Here is a 16,591-nt window from a genome sequence, read left to right as displayed (position 1 = left end):
GTTCAGCACTAAGAGAAAGCAAGCAATGCTTTATCAGGGGTTTGGGATGAAACACATGGGTTCAGTTGTTGGGAGGGTTCATTTCTTCCTGGAGTAGGCAGTCCACAGCATGTGACTCTCTGAGTGTTTTCTGTATCTATTATGGTTTTTACTCAACTCTCAAATCCGCAACACAAACAGTGAAGACCTCCAGAAGGTTAGTGTGTGGATAATGACCTTGAGAGTCACATGACTTTTCCCACCTCACGTCTTTTTTTAAAGCATTGGTTTTGTTCACATTGGTGCACAGGTGTACCAAACACACGGCAGTCAGAGCCCAGCTTGCAAGGACTTGCTTCTCTCTTTCCACCATGTGGATCTTGAGGAGTTGAACTCAGAGGTCACAGGCTTAGCAACAAGCACCTTTACCCATTGAGACATCTTATCGACTGTCCATCTCCCATCTGAAAGCACACATCTAATCCCCAACATTAACACTATCCTCTTCAGCCCTCGAACAGACCCAAATCCCACCCTCGACGTTCCTGCCCATCTATACACAGCCACGCCCTGTCATGGCGCTGCCCAGGGACTATGCCTCACTTCCACCAAAGTGCTATGGACCAGTGGGAAGGAACGACTTGACAGCACTCCGTGGAAAAAGAAAAAGCTCCAGATTCTCAATGACTGCTTCCAGTCACCCAGCCCCCACCCCTGCCAATACAGCTTAGGTGGTCAGGACAGACATGGTGGTACACATCTTTAATCCCAGCGCTCAGAGGCAAAGGCAGGTGGATCTCCAAGTTTGAGGCCACAGTGAATTCCTGGCCAGGAAGGGCTACATGTACATCCCTGTCTCAGAAACGAACACAAAACCTTGGTTCCCCAGCTCTGTGCCTGGCCTCCACACTATGTTAAATGGATCATTTCCTCTTGCCCAGAGTAGATTGCAACGTCCAGGACTCAAGTTTTCTCCTTGGTAGCATGAGAAAGACACCAGGAGACCTAGATGGTCACTACTGCCAACCCAAGACTCCATGACTTCCTGATTCAGGAGACCAAAGAAGTCTGGCATTGTCCGACTCAGGGAGCCAGATCACATTCTCTGCTGGGGAGGAGCGCCAAACTGGAAGAGCAGGAACAGTCACCAAGCCACAGCCCCGAGAGGTGAGGAAGCCACTCACGTCTGGGCGCTGGGAGGCTCTGCCCGACTTGTGCCGAGGGTTCAATTCTTGTAGGTGAGAAAGGCACAGATCTAGGGCTAAGAGACTCTGCCCCACCCCCAGGTCTGCTCCTCAGCTCTCCTCTCCCTCTCTCTTCATTCCCCCACCTAATGCCCCCTACTCGGGATTAAATCAAGATTCCGGTTCATGCTAAGAGTGCACACACCACTGAGCAATATGGCCAGCTCTAGAGAGAGTTCTCTTGGGGTGTGCACGTAGGTATGTGTTGAGTGGTCTCTCGCTCATCTCTCGCTGTGTTTAAACAGCTCTAGACACAAAGTCTTAGAAAGAAACCCAACCCCTCCCCGACCCCCCAGTGCTCCTCCCAGCCGTGGCAGAAGGTGAGGCAGCCATCCTGACCCCTTCCGCCTGGCTTCTCACCTGGGGATTGTCCATGTACCAGAGGAGGCAGTTGGCCTGGGTGTCCAGGATAAAGTACCTCCGCAGGAACTTGCCACTGTTCTCATTGTCCTCGATATCCAGAAACCCACAGATTCGGTTCTGCCGATCCACATAAGGCATTCCTGGGCTCTGCTCACATTACCCTGCACAACACGAGAGAGATGCTGGTGAGAAGTGGGCTAAGGCAGGCTCTGAGGGGTTGGATGAGCCTCACCTGTCCCTGGTTTGACTCATCTCTGTGACACACTGGGCCCCTTGCTACCACCTTCCTTCCCTAGGCACCAAAGTCTGCCCTACTGGGCCCTGGAATTGTCTACCAACTCTGAGCTGTCGTTTTTGATGACTGTTAGTGAAACCCATTAGAACTGGCTCAGCACATTTTCCTGAGGCCCTACTGTGTGTATGCGTGCATCCAGAGCCTCAATTTAGTCAGAATTCTTCCTGGGTCATCACTAATGACTTCCTAGTCATCCTGCACCTCGGTTTCCACACCTGTGAAGTGGGGATAATCATGAGTTAAGTTATAATTATATAATATATGAACATATATCATGTGATTATATAATAATCATGAGGTATTCAAGAAGCCTGGCCATCAGTCATTACACAATGCCACTATAATGGGCTCCTGGAGCCTCTTGGCAAAGCCACGCCCCTTAGTCGTCCTTGTTGCAGCTGCCCCTCTGCTGTAGTGACTCAACCATGCCCCATAAGGATTCACATGCCGAAGTCCTAACCTCCATATCTCAAAATATGACTGAATTTGGAAACAGGGTTTTGGCTTTTTGTTTATTTTCTGTTTTGAAACAGGGTCTCACTCTGTATAGTCCAGGCTACCCCGGGCTATCCTCAAACTCTTAATCCCGATGCCTCAGTCTGCTAAATTGCTGAAATTAAAGGTATGCACAACCACACCCAGCTACAAACAGAGTCTTTAAAGAAGTAGTTAGCACATACTTAACACATATTTAGCAAGTATTTAGCCCTGGCCCACTGATACCACATCTTTGAAGATGACATTTGGAACCCAATGGTCCCAGAAACGAGAAGACAGCCATCAAGAGAAAGAGAAAGGCCTGAAACATCCCTTGATCTTCCACTTCTGGCCTCCAGACAGTGAGAAAATAAATTTCCATTGTTTAAGCTCTCAGGCTGTGGGCTTTGCCATGACAACCTGAGCTGAGACTCCCACAGCTACCAAATGCCTACAGATTTGATTTTGCAGATCAGCTGGACGCATTCCTGGGCTGTGCCCACATCACCCTGCATGGGAGGTGGAAGGGGGCTAGTGAGGAAGAGGGTGAAACCACTTGTATCTCAGGACCTGGATAAGCCTCACCTGGCTGGAGTCATCTCACTTCTGTGCCGAGAATAAACAGAAAGCAATAAAAGCAAGTCCCAAAACCTGAGCACCTTCCCTGAGTCAGAGCAAGGCCTCTGGCAACATGACAATAGTCACTTGCATGACAATAGTCACTTGTCATCCGAGTCACGGCACCAAAAAAAAAAAAAAAGAAAAAATATATAGTCATTTGTCCTGGCCACCTCATCTCTCCAGAATGCTCTCTAAGAGCCTACAGGAAAGGGAGAGTCCCCAAGACACACACACACACCCCAGGAGAGAAACAGCCAAGACACCTGGCCTGCATTCATGCACTGGGAGGAAGTACTAAGGACGGAAGCCCTACAGGGCTACAAAGCTCCATATCGCCCTCAGATCCCCAAAGCCAGATAACATCCAACCACTGAGCCCTGACTACATCAACAGAGTAAAATTCACCATGGCCTGAGCCGGAGGCCCTGCAGCCAAGCAAAAGTGTGACATGGCCGATGAAGGGACCCTATGAGCCAACACTGACTCAGAGAATCTATTACCCTAGCTTTCCAAGCCCAGAGGGGACAAGTCTCATGAAGCAATGGGACACATTTCCAGGCCAGGCTTGTTCGACAAGTGGGGTGGTGTAGTCTCTCCCATTCCAATGAGCCTGTGGCATCGAGAGGGTCCCCCCAAGAAACGAGTGTCACATATGTTCACATGCACACGCGCAGACACCAGTGAACCCCATGGTTTGGGCATGTGCTGGCGGGATTCTGAACAGGGACAGAAGCTGCAGCCACCTAGAGAGCTCACGGCGACTCTTAAGGAGTGCAGGGTCAGAGAATAAAACAGACAGCAGAAACAGTCAAGATAGAACAGCACAGCGAAGCTAAAAGGGAAGTAGAAGAGGAGGTGAGAAGAAGGAAAAGATGTAAGAAGGAGGGGTTCTGAAAAGGAAGCTAACTGTGTAGCAGAAGAGAAGGTCACCGAGGGGTGAAGGAGGGGCACCCTGAGCAAAGCCGTGTCACCTGCTTAGAGGTGTTACCCAGCTCCTGTCTCAAAGTGGAGCAAGTTTTGAGTTTGGAGAAATGGAAAAAGCCAAGGGTTAGGAGATGCTTTGGGGACTTATCTAGCACACGCTGGGTGATGGCCAGAAGGACAGAGGCTGTGAATGCCTGGGAGAATAAATGGCTGTTCAAGGAGCAGGGGCCTTGAGGAGAAAGACAGAGGCACTGTGCATGGAAAGGGACAGAACTTTCAGGGAAGGAGGGGAGACACCAAACCATCTCCCCAACCCCCAATCCCCCAAAAAATCTAGGCAAATTCCCTGGACGCCAACCCAGTTCCAGAAGCAGAAATTCCAGAGGTCACAGGACTCTGGCTACTCCAGGAAAATCTCTCCCCACTTCCATCTGAAACAGGGTCTCCCTGTGCAGCCCTGGCTCACTTCATGTAGCCCAGGCTGGCCTCTAACTCATGGTGGTACTCCTGCCTCAGCCTCCCTAGTCCTCAGATGGCACGCCTGCGCCACCATGGCCAGTGTAATGACAAAGAGAACACATCCGGTTGTCAGGGAGAACAAAGCTGACTGGCCCCGGGCCAGCTGGGCAGCCCAGTGTCCACGAACACTGGCTTTCGAAGTTCCCCTTTCCAGCCTACAGGATTGGCCAGAGTCTGCTTCCTCCTCAAGACAGCGGCTGGGAGAAGGGCCTCTTTGTCCAGAACCTTCCTTCTATTGAGGGACTTCCTGGGTGCATGTATGACAGTGTGGAACTGTCATGAGCCAAAAGGAAAGATCTGAAGCAGAACTCCAGCATCCAGACTGAACTGTGTGTGTGTGTGTGTGTGTGTGTGTGTGTGTGTGTGTGTGTGTTTATATATGTGTATGGGGGGCGCGGTCCTCAGAGGACCTAACACAGCTCAAGTCTGTGGGAGGCAGCAGATCCACAGGAAAACGGGCACAATATGGAAATGTTATGACTACGCGATTTGTTCACCAACACTGGTTATAATGGTCCCAGAACATTAATGCATCGACTGCGTATGACTTACTTAATCATAGCTCTAGTACTAAACAACTAAGTCCAGGAGCCAGCTTTTTGATATTATAAATAATACCAAAACTTCCTATTTTGTGTATTTTTTTTTCCTTTGGCACGGAGAAGAGCATCTGTTAAAGATGATGACATGGGAATGGAGAGATGGTCTATGGTTAAGAGCACTTCTGCTCTTGCCGAGGGCCTGAGTTCAGTTCCCAACACAACTACGGCAGCTCGCAACTGTCTGGACATCAGGCACCACACCGTGCATACATACAGGTGAAACACGTTTCAATACACATAAAGTAAAACCAAACAAATTTTTTTAAGGTATGTGATTAGAACCTAGCTGTATGCTCTGTTGTCATCACTGAGACCTACTATAAAACTACTTTCTAAAAATATTTGTTGTAATGAATCATTCACTCACTTGCTTTTTTTTCTAGACAAGGGCTGGAACTCACTATGAAAACCATACTGGTACCAAATTCACTGAGATCTCCCTGGCCTCTGCTGGGATCGAAGGCCTACAAGCCCATGCCTGGCCATATTCTTACATGCAACTGTTCCTAGTTTGACACGCACAAGGGTGACTGGTGAAGGGTGAGTCTTCAAATTTGTTTCTTATTTCATGTATTTTAAACTTTCACACACACACAGACACACAGACACAGACACACACACACACACACACACACACACACACACACAGACACATCTCAGCCTCCAGGGCATCAGGCTTCCTGAGCAGGAAGTTTCATGATGATTCAGATGTCCTAGGTAGAATTTAAGTTCTAAGCATTGCTATAAATGAAAATAAATTACATCCTTAGGGTAAAACGTGTCGCACGTCTAATCCAAGGAGTTGGCAGGCAGAGGCAGGACAATCTCTGTGAGTACAAGGCCAGCCTGGTCTATGTAGTTCCAGGCCAGCCAGGACTATGTAGTGAAACCCTAAATTTACAAAAGAAAGAGAAGTTAAACCTAGAAAAAGTTAGTTGTCTGAAATTACCTAATAACCGGTAGCAGGGAGTAGGCTAACTAGTCATTCAGCTGGAATTCCTGACCAGGATTTACTAGGCAATGAGAAAGTGTCCAAGTTAGTGCCCAAGGCTGCCCACTGTTCCATTCTACGCTGCAATGAGAGGCCCTTGGAGGCTCCTACCCCAAAATATATTTTCTTCAACCACTGAATGCGCAAACCCAGAAACTAAACTTTAATAGGCCTACATCCTGATGGAGATGGGGAACTGAGCCTTACAAGAGTAGAGTAGACCACACACTGGGTGGGTGACAGAGGCACCATGAGGCTAAAGCCTCTGCTCAAAGCAGGTTTCATTTCCTTGGGCAGGTTGGGGTGGGGGTCCTAGGATCCTTAGACACCTGGGACAAGAGGATGACCTTCCTGAAAAGTAGTTTGTCAGTATGCCAATAAGACAGATAAAAATGTTCCTGCCCTTTGACCAAATCATTCTAGTTTCAGGATGCCATCCAAATTATTTATTATTTGAAGTAGAAAGATGAAAACTGCAATCAAATTTATAACAAAAACTTGAAAACGTCCCAAATAACTCAATGATCAAGTCATAATTCAATTCGGAGACACTCAAGTATATTAAATATTGTACAACTGTTAAAAAAATCATTGACTATAAGTAAGTTCTTCTGGGATATGCTTGTATGTGTACGTGCGTGTGTGTGTGTGTGTGTGTGTGTGTGTGAGAGAGAGAGAGAGAAAGAGAGAGAGAGAGAGAGAGAGAGAGAGAGAGAGGAGAGAGAGAGGGAGAGCACTCTAAGTCAATATATAGTTGAGGGACTTTAGAAGCCCATCATAGCAAGTTTTTCAAAGATATAAAATGTTGCATCAATTGTGTGGCCATTCTTATTCCTATACGCAGATTTTTTTAAAGACTACGTTTATAGTCACCAAAATATTAACTGTTATAAACCACGATACAGGGGACTCTTGCATACAGTTTTCTTTCCTTTCTCTCGTAAATATGTGCTAACTTATTCACAGAGGAGAAAGTTAGATAATTAGCCAGCACAGACACAGCCAGCACAGACACACCCGTCAGCAGCTGAGTTTCTCAGTCCACTGCAGTTGTTGTGCATAAACACAACCTCAACTAAAACACAACTCAACGAAAAGTTGTAATCTCTTGCAACTTTTTTGTACTTCATGGACCCCAGTCTAAGAAATCAGCATCTTGATGGTTCAAAGACAGACACCTGCTGTAAGGGTACCCTCCCTCCATCCTTTGGGGGTTTCTTGCTTCCTGCTGCCAAAGACTCTTAGAGATTCATCTTAAGAGGGCCCATGTCCTGGGGTCTAACCAAACACTACAGCCTGTGTCTTTGTTGCAATATCTGATCCATAGGTGCCCACTATTCTGAAGAAAGGAACTGGAAATCTTCATAAAAGCCCCTAGGGAAATCAGGCATGGTGGCTCATGACTGCAATCCCAGCACTTGGGAGGCTAAAACAGGAGAATTGTCATGAGGTCCCTGCCAAACTGTGCTTGACTCAAAACAGCAACATCACTGAAAAGCCACCAGAAACATGATGATGTTTCCTTGTTCAAACCTGGGAGAGAGCTGGGGAGACGGCTCAGACAGTAAAGTCCTTATGGAGCAAGCATGTTCAATCACCTAAACCTGAAGTGCTGGGTGCAGAGCTGTGAACCTCTACTGCCAGCAATAGCAAAGAGGGGCAGGCAGATCCCCAGGCTCCCTGGCCAGCCAACCTAACCTAATGAGTGAGTTCCAGGTCCCAGTGAGAGACCCACTCTCCCAAAAGAAGGCAGAGCTGCAAAGATCTCTCAGTAGGTAAAGCAATTTGCTGGGGAAACACGAGGTCTCGGGGTCCCCAGCACCCATGTAGAGCTTGTACAGAGGTGCACATCTGTAACTCTAACTGTTACAGGGTTACAGATGTGCAATTCTGCACAAATTACAGATGTGCAGGATTACACACATCTGTAACCCAAGCACTGGGATTGAAGGCAGACTTGCTTATATAGTAGTGACTTGCTGGCCAGGCAATTTAATTGAAACAGTGAGTTCCAGGCTCCAGAGCTAAAATAATAAGGTGGAGAACAGGAGAGGAAGAAACCCATTGTGGACTTCTGGCAAACAGACAAATATGCAAATGAGACATGAAAATGAATACACATTACAAATAATACAAATAAATCCAAGATGGCCGGTTCCTGAGAAACGGCATTTATGTTGACCTTTGGTCTGTGCAAGGGCGCACACACACACACACCACACACACACACACGGGACATGGGGAACAGTAGAGGGAATGCCTTAGTGGGCAAGAGTGCTTCTCTCACAAGCAGTGAGCACTTGAGCTCAATCTCCACACAGAACTCTCCCCAGCCCTTTCCAAAGTTTTAACAGGAAAGAGAGGTTGTGCTTCTGGTGGCCTGAGGTTGGGAGAACCAGATAACACCCTGGTGTGGTGGTGCTCACTTGGAATTACAGCTCTGGTGAGTGGACACAGGAGGACGCCTAGGCTCTCACTGGCAGGCTAGCCTAGGGTACTTAGCAAGTTCTAGGCCAGTGAGAGACTCAAACACGAGATGGAGGGCACCTGAAGAATGTCGATGTCTGAGATTGTCCTCTAACCTCCAAGCATACACTTGCACACATGCATACACACACATTACAACAATAATAATAGAATAATAACAAATAAATGACTACTCTAGACATAGCGGTGCATGCCTATCATCCCAGTACTTGGAGGTAGAGGCTGGAAAACCAAGGTCATCCTCAGCTACATAGTAAGTTTGAAGGCAGCCTGGGCTACATGAGACCTTGCCTCAAAAAGCCAAAAATATAATGAAATAAAAATCTAACCAGACATGATGTCACCTGTGGTCATATCTACTCTGGAGACCGATGCCTGAAATGCAGGAGTTTGGAGCCAAGCTGGCTAATAAATAAGTAATTTTTTTTTTACAGGTGAAAAAGACTAGTCCTTTTTGTTAACCCTCAACCAGGAGACATTGACATTGGTTTTACATCCTCAGGCAGCACAATAAAATACTTTAGGCCCCCCATACTGCAGAGTTTGCTTTTCCCCCAGACAAATATATCATTCAGAATATTTGCATACAGGATAAAAGTTTTCAGGGGTTTGCTCAGTATCCTCCCAAGAGTCATTTGCTAAAACACACAGGTCAAAAGTTAGCTGGGGGAATAAGTAAATTTTAAAATAAAATAAAAAGGAGACAGAAAGATCATTCAGTGGTTAAGAAAACGTGTTGCTCTTGCGGGCGATCTAGTTTCAATTGTCAGTACTGACATGGTCACTCACAACCATCCATAATCCTCATTCCAGTGAAATCCACAGGCACATACACGGTGCACATACACGGGGCACATACACGGGGCACATACACGGGGCACATACATGCACATAAGCAAAACATTCATACACAGAAATAAATCTAAAAATCTTCAATTAGATATTTGGCTGGATAAGTAAAAGAAAAGATGGACAGACAATTCAATATTTTAAATAAAAATCTACAGAGAGCTGGGGAGGTTGCTCAGTTGGTAGAGGGCTTGCCTAGCAGGAACCGGGCATGGCAGGTCATCCTTGTAATCCCAGCACTCAGGAAGTGGAGGCAAGAAGATCAGAAATTCATCCTCGACTATATCTTGACTTTGAGGCAAGCCTGGGCTTCATGAGACATTGTCTCAAAAGAAACAAACTACAGAGCTATTAGATGATGCAAGGTGCGGCTTGGTCAGAACTAAAGAAGTTTCCTAACACACACACACACACACACACACACACACACAAATGGAACATCCCTGTAACAGGAAGACAGATAACGTCTCTTTCAAACACCATAATGGAGCAAATAAAAAAAACAGGTGTGGGTTACCTCTTTTTGAGTTGTTGGTCAATGAGGTCCCATAGGCCCCTAAACACTACAGGTCATGGCCAATGTTTTGTGCTATCCTCCAGAACTTGATAGTTCAACCCTGTGGCTAATGACATCATGCACTTGAGTCATAGAATGTGCAGAAATCAGGCTTGTACTGACCTGGAAGCTTTGTCCCTTACTGGCTAAATTTCATAGTGCCAAAAGGTTCTATGTGTGCTAGAGGAAGGGAAAATTGTTCAGTGATCTTATTTCGCTATGAACCCTACTAGCTATAGCAATGTCTGGCCTGGCAAGATGTGCCCACTCAGGCAACACTGGCACAACTGTTATGGGAGTAATTATCACTTTTTGGTTAGATTTAAAGTCTGCTTCACAAGACAGAACTCAAGGCGGACACTGTTAACTTGACCAAAAGACTCATGACTGCTTAGGTCCTAGGCCCTAGGGGAGAACCTAATAGTATTCTGTTAAATGGACACAGTATTAAACTGCTCCCCTTCCAAGTTCTTGTTTTTATACCCATAGGTTAATGCCTCTTTTATTTTTTATTTTTTATTTTTTTAGGTTAATGCCTCTTAACTCTCATCAGATAAAAACCTAGAATGCTTGGGGCTGGAGAGATGACTCAGCAGTTAAGAGCACTGACTGTTCTTCCAGAGGACCCAAGTTCAATTTCCAGCACCCGCATGGCAGCTCGTAACTGTCTGTAACTCCAGTTCCAGGGATTCAACACTCAACAAAGACATACATGGAGGCAAAACACCAATGCACATAAAATAAAAATAAATTTCTAAAAGGAAAAAGGACCTAGCTCAGTTCTAAATGGGGTGTCTATATTCTACCCCCTCTCCCAAAGGCACAGAGATTGTCATGACAGGGGGCCGAATAAAGGACTGTCAGAGCCAGAGGTAATAGACATTTGCCTTGAAACATCTGTTGGGCATCGCTGTACCCACTATACATGTGAACTCACGGTGGCCGTGACTACATGCCGAAGACCTGCATGAAATCAAGCCGGCTAAAACCCCAGCATTGACGGAGGAGGGTTTATGACGTCCCACCCCTAGCTGAGGCAAGACAGATGATTAACCCATGCTCCAGTACATGACTCTACGCTCATGTGTGTGCAGGCAGTGTAGATGTGGTGGTGGGGGGGAGCGGTTGTAATGAAGTTGGGGGACATGGAGAGGTACTGAAGAGAAGGGAATAGAGACTGGATTTGATGAAAATATATCATAAATGAAATTCTCAAAAAGAAAAAAAAAGAATGTTGTAGTTTGGGTCAGGGTGTAGCTAAGTTATAAAATACTTGCCTAACATATACATTGCCCCCCATTAAAAAGGCAGAAAATGATGGCATCTGCCTGTATCAGCTCTTTGATTCTTGAATAGTTAATATGGTTTGCAATATGAGGGAATTTATTTGCTAGACTAGTCTGGTAGGTGTGGGAATGGATAAAATAGTAACAGAAATCATGCCTTAAACGGTATTGCCCACCTTACAAAATAAACCTACACAATAATATACTATATACTATAATCCCATATAAACCTACACAATAATATACTATAATCTACTATATATACTATAATATACTATATACTATAATCCCTATAAACCTACACAATAATATACTATAATTTACTATATATATACTATAATATACTATATGCTATAATCTATATACTATAATAATATAGTATAATCTAAGCCGAGCGGTGGTGGTGCACACCCTTAATCCCAGCACTCGGGAGACAGAGGAAGGCGGATCTCTGGGAGTTCAAGGCCAGCCTGGTCTACAAGAGCTAGTTCCGGGACAGGCACCAAAGCTACAGAGAAACCCTGCCTCGAAAAAAAAAATACTATAATCTACTATATATATACTATAATATACTATATACTATAATCCCTATAAACCTACACAATAATATACTATAATCCCAGTTCAAAAACAATTCGTTTGGAGCTAGAGAGATGGATCATCAGTTAAGAGTACTTGCTGCTCTGGCGGAAGAGGGGAGTTTGATTCCCAGCACCCACATTGGGTAGCTCACAACCATCTGCAGCTCCAGCTACGGGGATCAGCAGCCTCTCCTGCCCTCTTTGAGCATGTACACACATGGATGCATAAATACACACACGTGTAAACTGAAAAGGATTTTTGTAAAAATTTTTTTCTTTGTAAGAATTTTTTAAAGATTTTTTTTTGTTCATATTTAGAGATTTTCTTTCACATTAGTCCATGTTGATAAGGCAGGAACTTTCTAGAATTATGACCTAGTAAGAGGCAAGATGGTGCTTCTTGATTTGTCCTCCCTTGTTACCCCCCACCTCAGAGCAGAAGATGGAGGGACAGCCACAGCACCAGAGGGTGACACTGACGTGAATCTGCTAACCTCGCAAGAGAAGAAAGTGCATAGGAAATGACCTCAGAGGTCTCAGACCTTGGTGTGGAGGTAAGAGCAGTCTCTGCAACCGCAGAGTTCAAGCCTGCTCCGCATGCAGTGTGCCCACGTATCTGCAAAGCCTCGACCACACTAACTGCCCTGTGAAAAACGAGAGCACACAGTACTCCAGAGCTCGCCCCTGAGCCCGGCCAAAGAGCAGAGCCTGGGAAGTGTGGGGGCACGAGTTTCCAGAATCCGGCTTCAGTATCCTCGCCTTTGGAATTTGCTCCTGTGACCACTGCAAAACTACTGAGGATAGAGGAGGAATGACCCTGGAGAGAAGGGAATGTACCGAGTCCCGCGTCCCCAGAGGGTCCCCAGCGGAAGCCAGGGTGAGGAATGCAAACGTCTTCAGGAATGGGGAGGTTCAAAAAGGGTGCCGCCCCCCTGACCCTGAGGCAGCCCAAACTCCACTAGATCCCAGGATTTGGGGGAGGAGGAAGACAGAGTCAAGAAGCAAATTTTAAAGGAAAAGCGTTTTGGAAGGAAGACAAAAGGAGGCAGAACCAATGGGCTACTTTAAACCTTCATGACCTCTCTTTTCTCGCTGTTGGGAGAAAATGCAGTAGGCAAGAAAGGAAGACACATCAGGTCACCTTCCGGGAAGGTCGTGGAGCAGGCAGGCAGCCACACCTGGGATATAAATAGCCCAGAGAAACTGAGCTCCACAGTGCTCAGGACCTGAAAGCCCCCAACTCCGGAGACACCAAGAAACAGGCCGCCTGGGGGGGCATCCCCCTCTGCAGCTTCTTAGGGACTGCAAATGAGAAGGAAGCGTCATTCTGTTTCCTCTCTTGCCCTTCTGCAAAGTGCATACTAGGGCCTAGGTGTGTCTGTTTAAACCTTGTCTTTAGATTTAGGGAAGGAAGAAGGGCTGGGTGTGGCAAGGCAGATAAGCACGTGACAATGATCAATACGTGTCTTCTTAAACTTTTGCCAAAAAAAAAAATGACCACAAAAAAAAAAAAAAAAAGAATAGGGCTGACTTCAGTTACCCATCCACAAGTCAAAGGAAGTTTTAGAAGGGTTTAGAGTCAGGAGAATCTGGGTCCAAACATGGACAAACCACTAAACTCTTCTAGACCGGTTTCCTCATTTGAAATAGAGACAATCGTCCTGAGAATTAAATAGTGCATTGCAAATTCTTAACCAGTAAATAACCAGGCAAGTGCTGTTGTTTAATCCTGTGTGTTAAGTGGGAACGCATGTTTCGAACTCGAGCGATTCTGGGAGGCAAAATTGGATCAAAGGTCTTCCAAATACAATCCCCCAAGGGACAATGTCCTTCTTCCTTAGTTGTCCCTTCTTCCCAGTCCGTCCAGTTCTCTCTGGGTAATGGTCTTGTGCTGGGCGAGGCTGGGGTTTCTCTCCCCCCACAGGCTGTCACCCTGTAATGTTTGTTCTGCTTCCTTCCTTTCCAAAGTCTAGCAGATTAGATTGCTGAGTGCCGTCCAGCTTACCAAGACAGACAAGAAAGTGAAAGTAGGGTGGAGAGAGCTCACCAAGAGCAGCACAGCAGCCAGCCCCAAGTCCTAGCAACCAAGCCCTTAGAGAGGGCAGAATAAAGAAAGCCTTGTTGCTCTCTGAGACCCCAAAGCTGTGGTCTATGTCAAGTTAAATCTGAGCCATTCGAGCCTACAGCAGGGGCATTGCCCAGCTGTGCACCTGCATGACAACATGACAGGAAATCAAAGAGGTATCGCTCCTGCTGTTTTGACTGTCTAGTGTCCCAGCACTTTCAGCACACACCTGGAAGGAAGGCAGTGATGCTCTCCCGGGGCTTGACTGAGCAGCTAACACTGGTCTTCCTCACCCACCCTCTCTGGGGCTGGGAAGGGGGGTCACAAGGCAAGCTCTCTGTCATTGAGGTCCATCCTACCACCCCTTTCCCACTATTGCAGGTTCAGCTCTTCAGTAGCCCCGTGTGTTCCGGATTGATTCTGTTCCCCACCCCCCCCCACCCCCAGGAAAATACCAAGCTGAAGAGAACGGGTTCAGCTCACCATGATGACGTGAGGAAGATTGCAGGCCCTACTTCCTTACACAGAAGAGAGAAGCAGCAAGCGCCAATGTAAGGGAAGAGAAGGGTTTGCAGTCACCCTTCACCAAACAGCAGGCCGTTTGGGCAAACTCGCGAGCTAAGAGGTGGGTAAGGATCCACCGTCAGGCAGCTAAAACTCCACTAGGAATACCACACTCTCTAAAAGAAGTTTGCAAATACAGCCAAAGGACTCTCGGTCGGTCGAAAGAAAGACATCAGCTAGAGGAAAGCCCCATGACTCGGTTTGACGTCCTACCGTTCCTCCGTTTGCTCTCGGCTATAGCTTTCATTCATTTGCTCAACAAACGTTACTCTCGCTAGAACCCTGACTCAGGCAGCACCTAAGGGAAGCTAAGATCTGCCATGACGATTGCGCTGCACACAAACCGTCCTCTGGCCTCTCCAAACACCAGGGCTCTCCAGCTTGGTAGTTTAGGGGCTCTGCACAGCCAGGGATCTCCACTAGTCTCCAGCCCACTCCCTAAAAAACGGGGTTGAGCTTCTCGCTCACCGCTCCTCACTTCTGTCTTAGTACCCAAACAAGTCAGTGGATGCGACTGGGATGAAGATAAAACTTCTGCCCTTTCCAGCGTCTCTTGCTTAGCTGCTGCTGCAAACTCTGTCCTTCCCCTCGGAGGGAGGTAGACAACAAAGAACGGGGGAGGAGGGACGACTTGGAACTTCAGTCCCAACTGCAAAGCAAAGTGCCCCCCAGGAGCCACTGCTGGTTCAGAGGACCCCCCCGCCCCGTCCTCCTCTAGTGTTTATATTCCCCTGAAAAACTCTTGAGTCCTAACCAGGACAGGAGTTACAATGGGAAGATGCTCAAGAAGGAAGGAAGCTTTTAAGGTGAAAGCCCAGGGCACGACTGCCTGGGGCAGAAGCGAACAAGGTGCCCTGGGAATGCCCTGATACTTTTTTCTTCCCATAAGACCTAACCTCGTCCCTCCTCTCTTTTTCTTTTTCCTTTTAAATTTTAACAACATAGTCTCTGAAACTGAGCAGAACAGGCATGCGAGGACGCTAAGAAGACAGAAAAGGCAAGCTTCCCCTCGAAAAGGTTACCTAACCTGGCACCGACCTGCGTTTTCCACCAAGTCACCTCCATTGCCAGGAATGCGAGAAGCCCGTGGCAGGACCAAACGAAAGGAGGAGTTTCCCCGGGGGGAACATTCTAGGCCCGCCAAATTAAAAATGAGGGAGAAGGAGAAGGGAGAGACTCTAGCACCCAACTCGTGCCAGAGAGACTTGCCTGGGATGTTCTCTGTGCTCCTCCCCTACCCGCTGCCTGGGCAGTTCTTGCGGGGCTACTACCCGGACGCTAGAACCAGGGAGAAGTTTCGCCGCTGCAAACGTGAGAAAATGCAGCTCCGCAGGACACCGCCCCCACACGCCCCACCCCACAGCCCGACCCCTGGCGGTGGCGACCTTGGTCACCCTGGGGGAGCAGCGCTCGGAGGAGGGGCTGCCCTCGGGGTTTTCCTGGGAGCTAGAGAGGTCGCCAGCTTCGGGCCACCTCCGGTCGCCATGCACCACCCGGACTGGCGCCACCAAGCCCGCGCGCCCCACTCCTCTCGGCCAGTGCCCCGGCCCTTGCGCCTCTTCACCCGACTCACCGCGCTGAGCGCAGCAAGGGTCGCATCAGGTCCCAGGGCTCTGCGCCTCGGGGCTGCGGCTCCCCGCCCGTCCCGCCGTTCTCTTCTCCCCCACCCTCTGCTGTCCTCCACGCCGTCTCGAATCTTTTTTCCGGGTTAATTACGTTTCGCAGTAAAGCAAAACCCAGCCCCGGATGTGAGTACAATGCTCCGCGGGCCTCTGGGGGAGGAGAGGGGTGCGGGGACCGCTCGCGGGGACGGCAAAGGGGATGGCAAGGAGGGGGGGTGTGTGGCCCTGTCGCAGCAGGTGTCCGCGCTGGGGTGCAGGACAGGCACTTCCCGAGCCTACTCCGCAGGGCGCAACCCGCCCAGCTGGTGGTGGCCCCAGAGAGCGAGGGGGCGTTGGGTTTAGGGGTGGAGAGAAGAGCGCCTAGCCCTGAGATCTTCAGTGCGCCCGGGAATCCCAGCGGGCTACGGGCGGGCGCTGACCCGGCTTGCCTGGCCCTTCTCGGAGTATGGAGCTCAGTGGGAAACAGAAGCCTGGATTCGATAGGTTCGGCCTAGGGTGACAGGACAGAACTCCTGCTCCCTCACCCTGCAGCCACACAGCAACCCATAGGTATCAGTCCCATGCCA

At 48.0% G+C, this 16,591-nt stretch overlaps 1 protein-coding gene across 2 annotated transcripts in view; it reads right to left on the bottom strand.

The window, feature by feature from the left end:
- Plekha2 (pleckstrin homology domain containing A2) overlaps positions 1–16,106 on the bottom strand; it is a 59,563-nt gene extending 43,457 nt beyond the window's left edge. Inside the window, exons 1-2 of one of the 2 annotated variants that reach the window (XM_041673911.1) lie at positions 15,977–16,106; positions 1,584–1,747 (exon numbers count right to left, since the gene is read on the bottom strand). In XM_041673911.1, the coding sequence (XP_041529845.1) occupies positions 1,584–1,724 (141 nt within the window). In that variant the 5' untranslated portion in view covers positions 1,725–1,747; positions 15,977–16,106. Of the gene's footprint in view, positions 1–1,583; positions 1,748–2,943; positions 2,959–15,976 lie in introns of those variants that run through there. The other variant, XM_041673912.1, reaches the window with a different exon arrangement.
- Positions 16,107–16,591: the final 485 nt, after the last annotated feature.

Source organism: Microtus oregoni, unplaced genomic scaffold (genome assembly GCF_018167655.1).
Source record: "Microtus oregoni isolate MIOR12 unplaced genomic scaffold, Mior012 000024F_ref0000369, whole genome shotgun sequence".
NCBI classification, from domain to species: domain Eukaryota; kingdom Metazoa; phylum Chordata; class Mammalia; order Rodentia; family Cricetidae; genus Microtus; species Microtus oregoni.
This window is presented reverse-complemented; position numbering and strand designations above follow the sequence as displayed.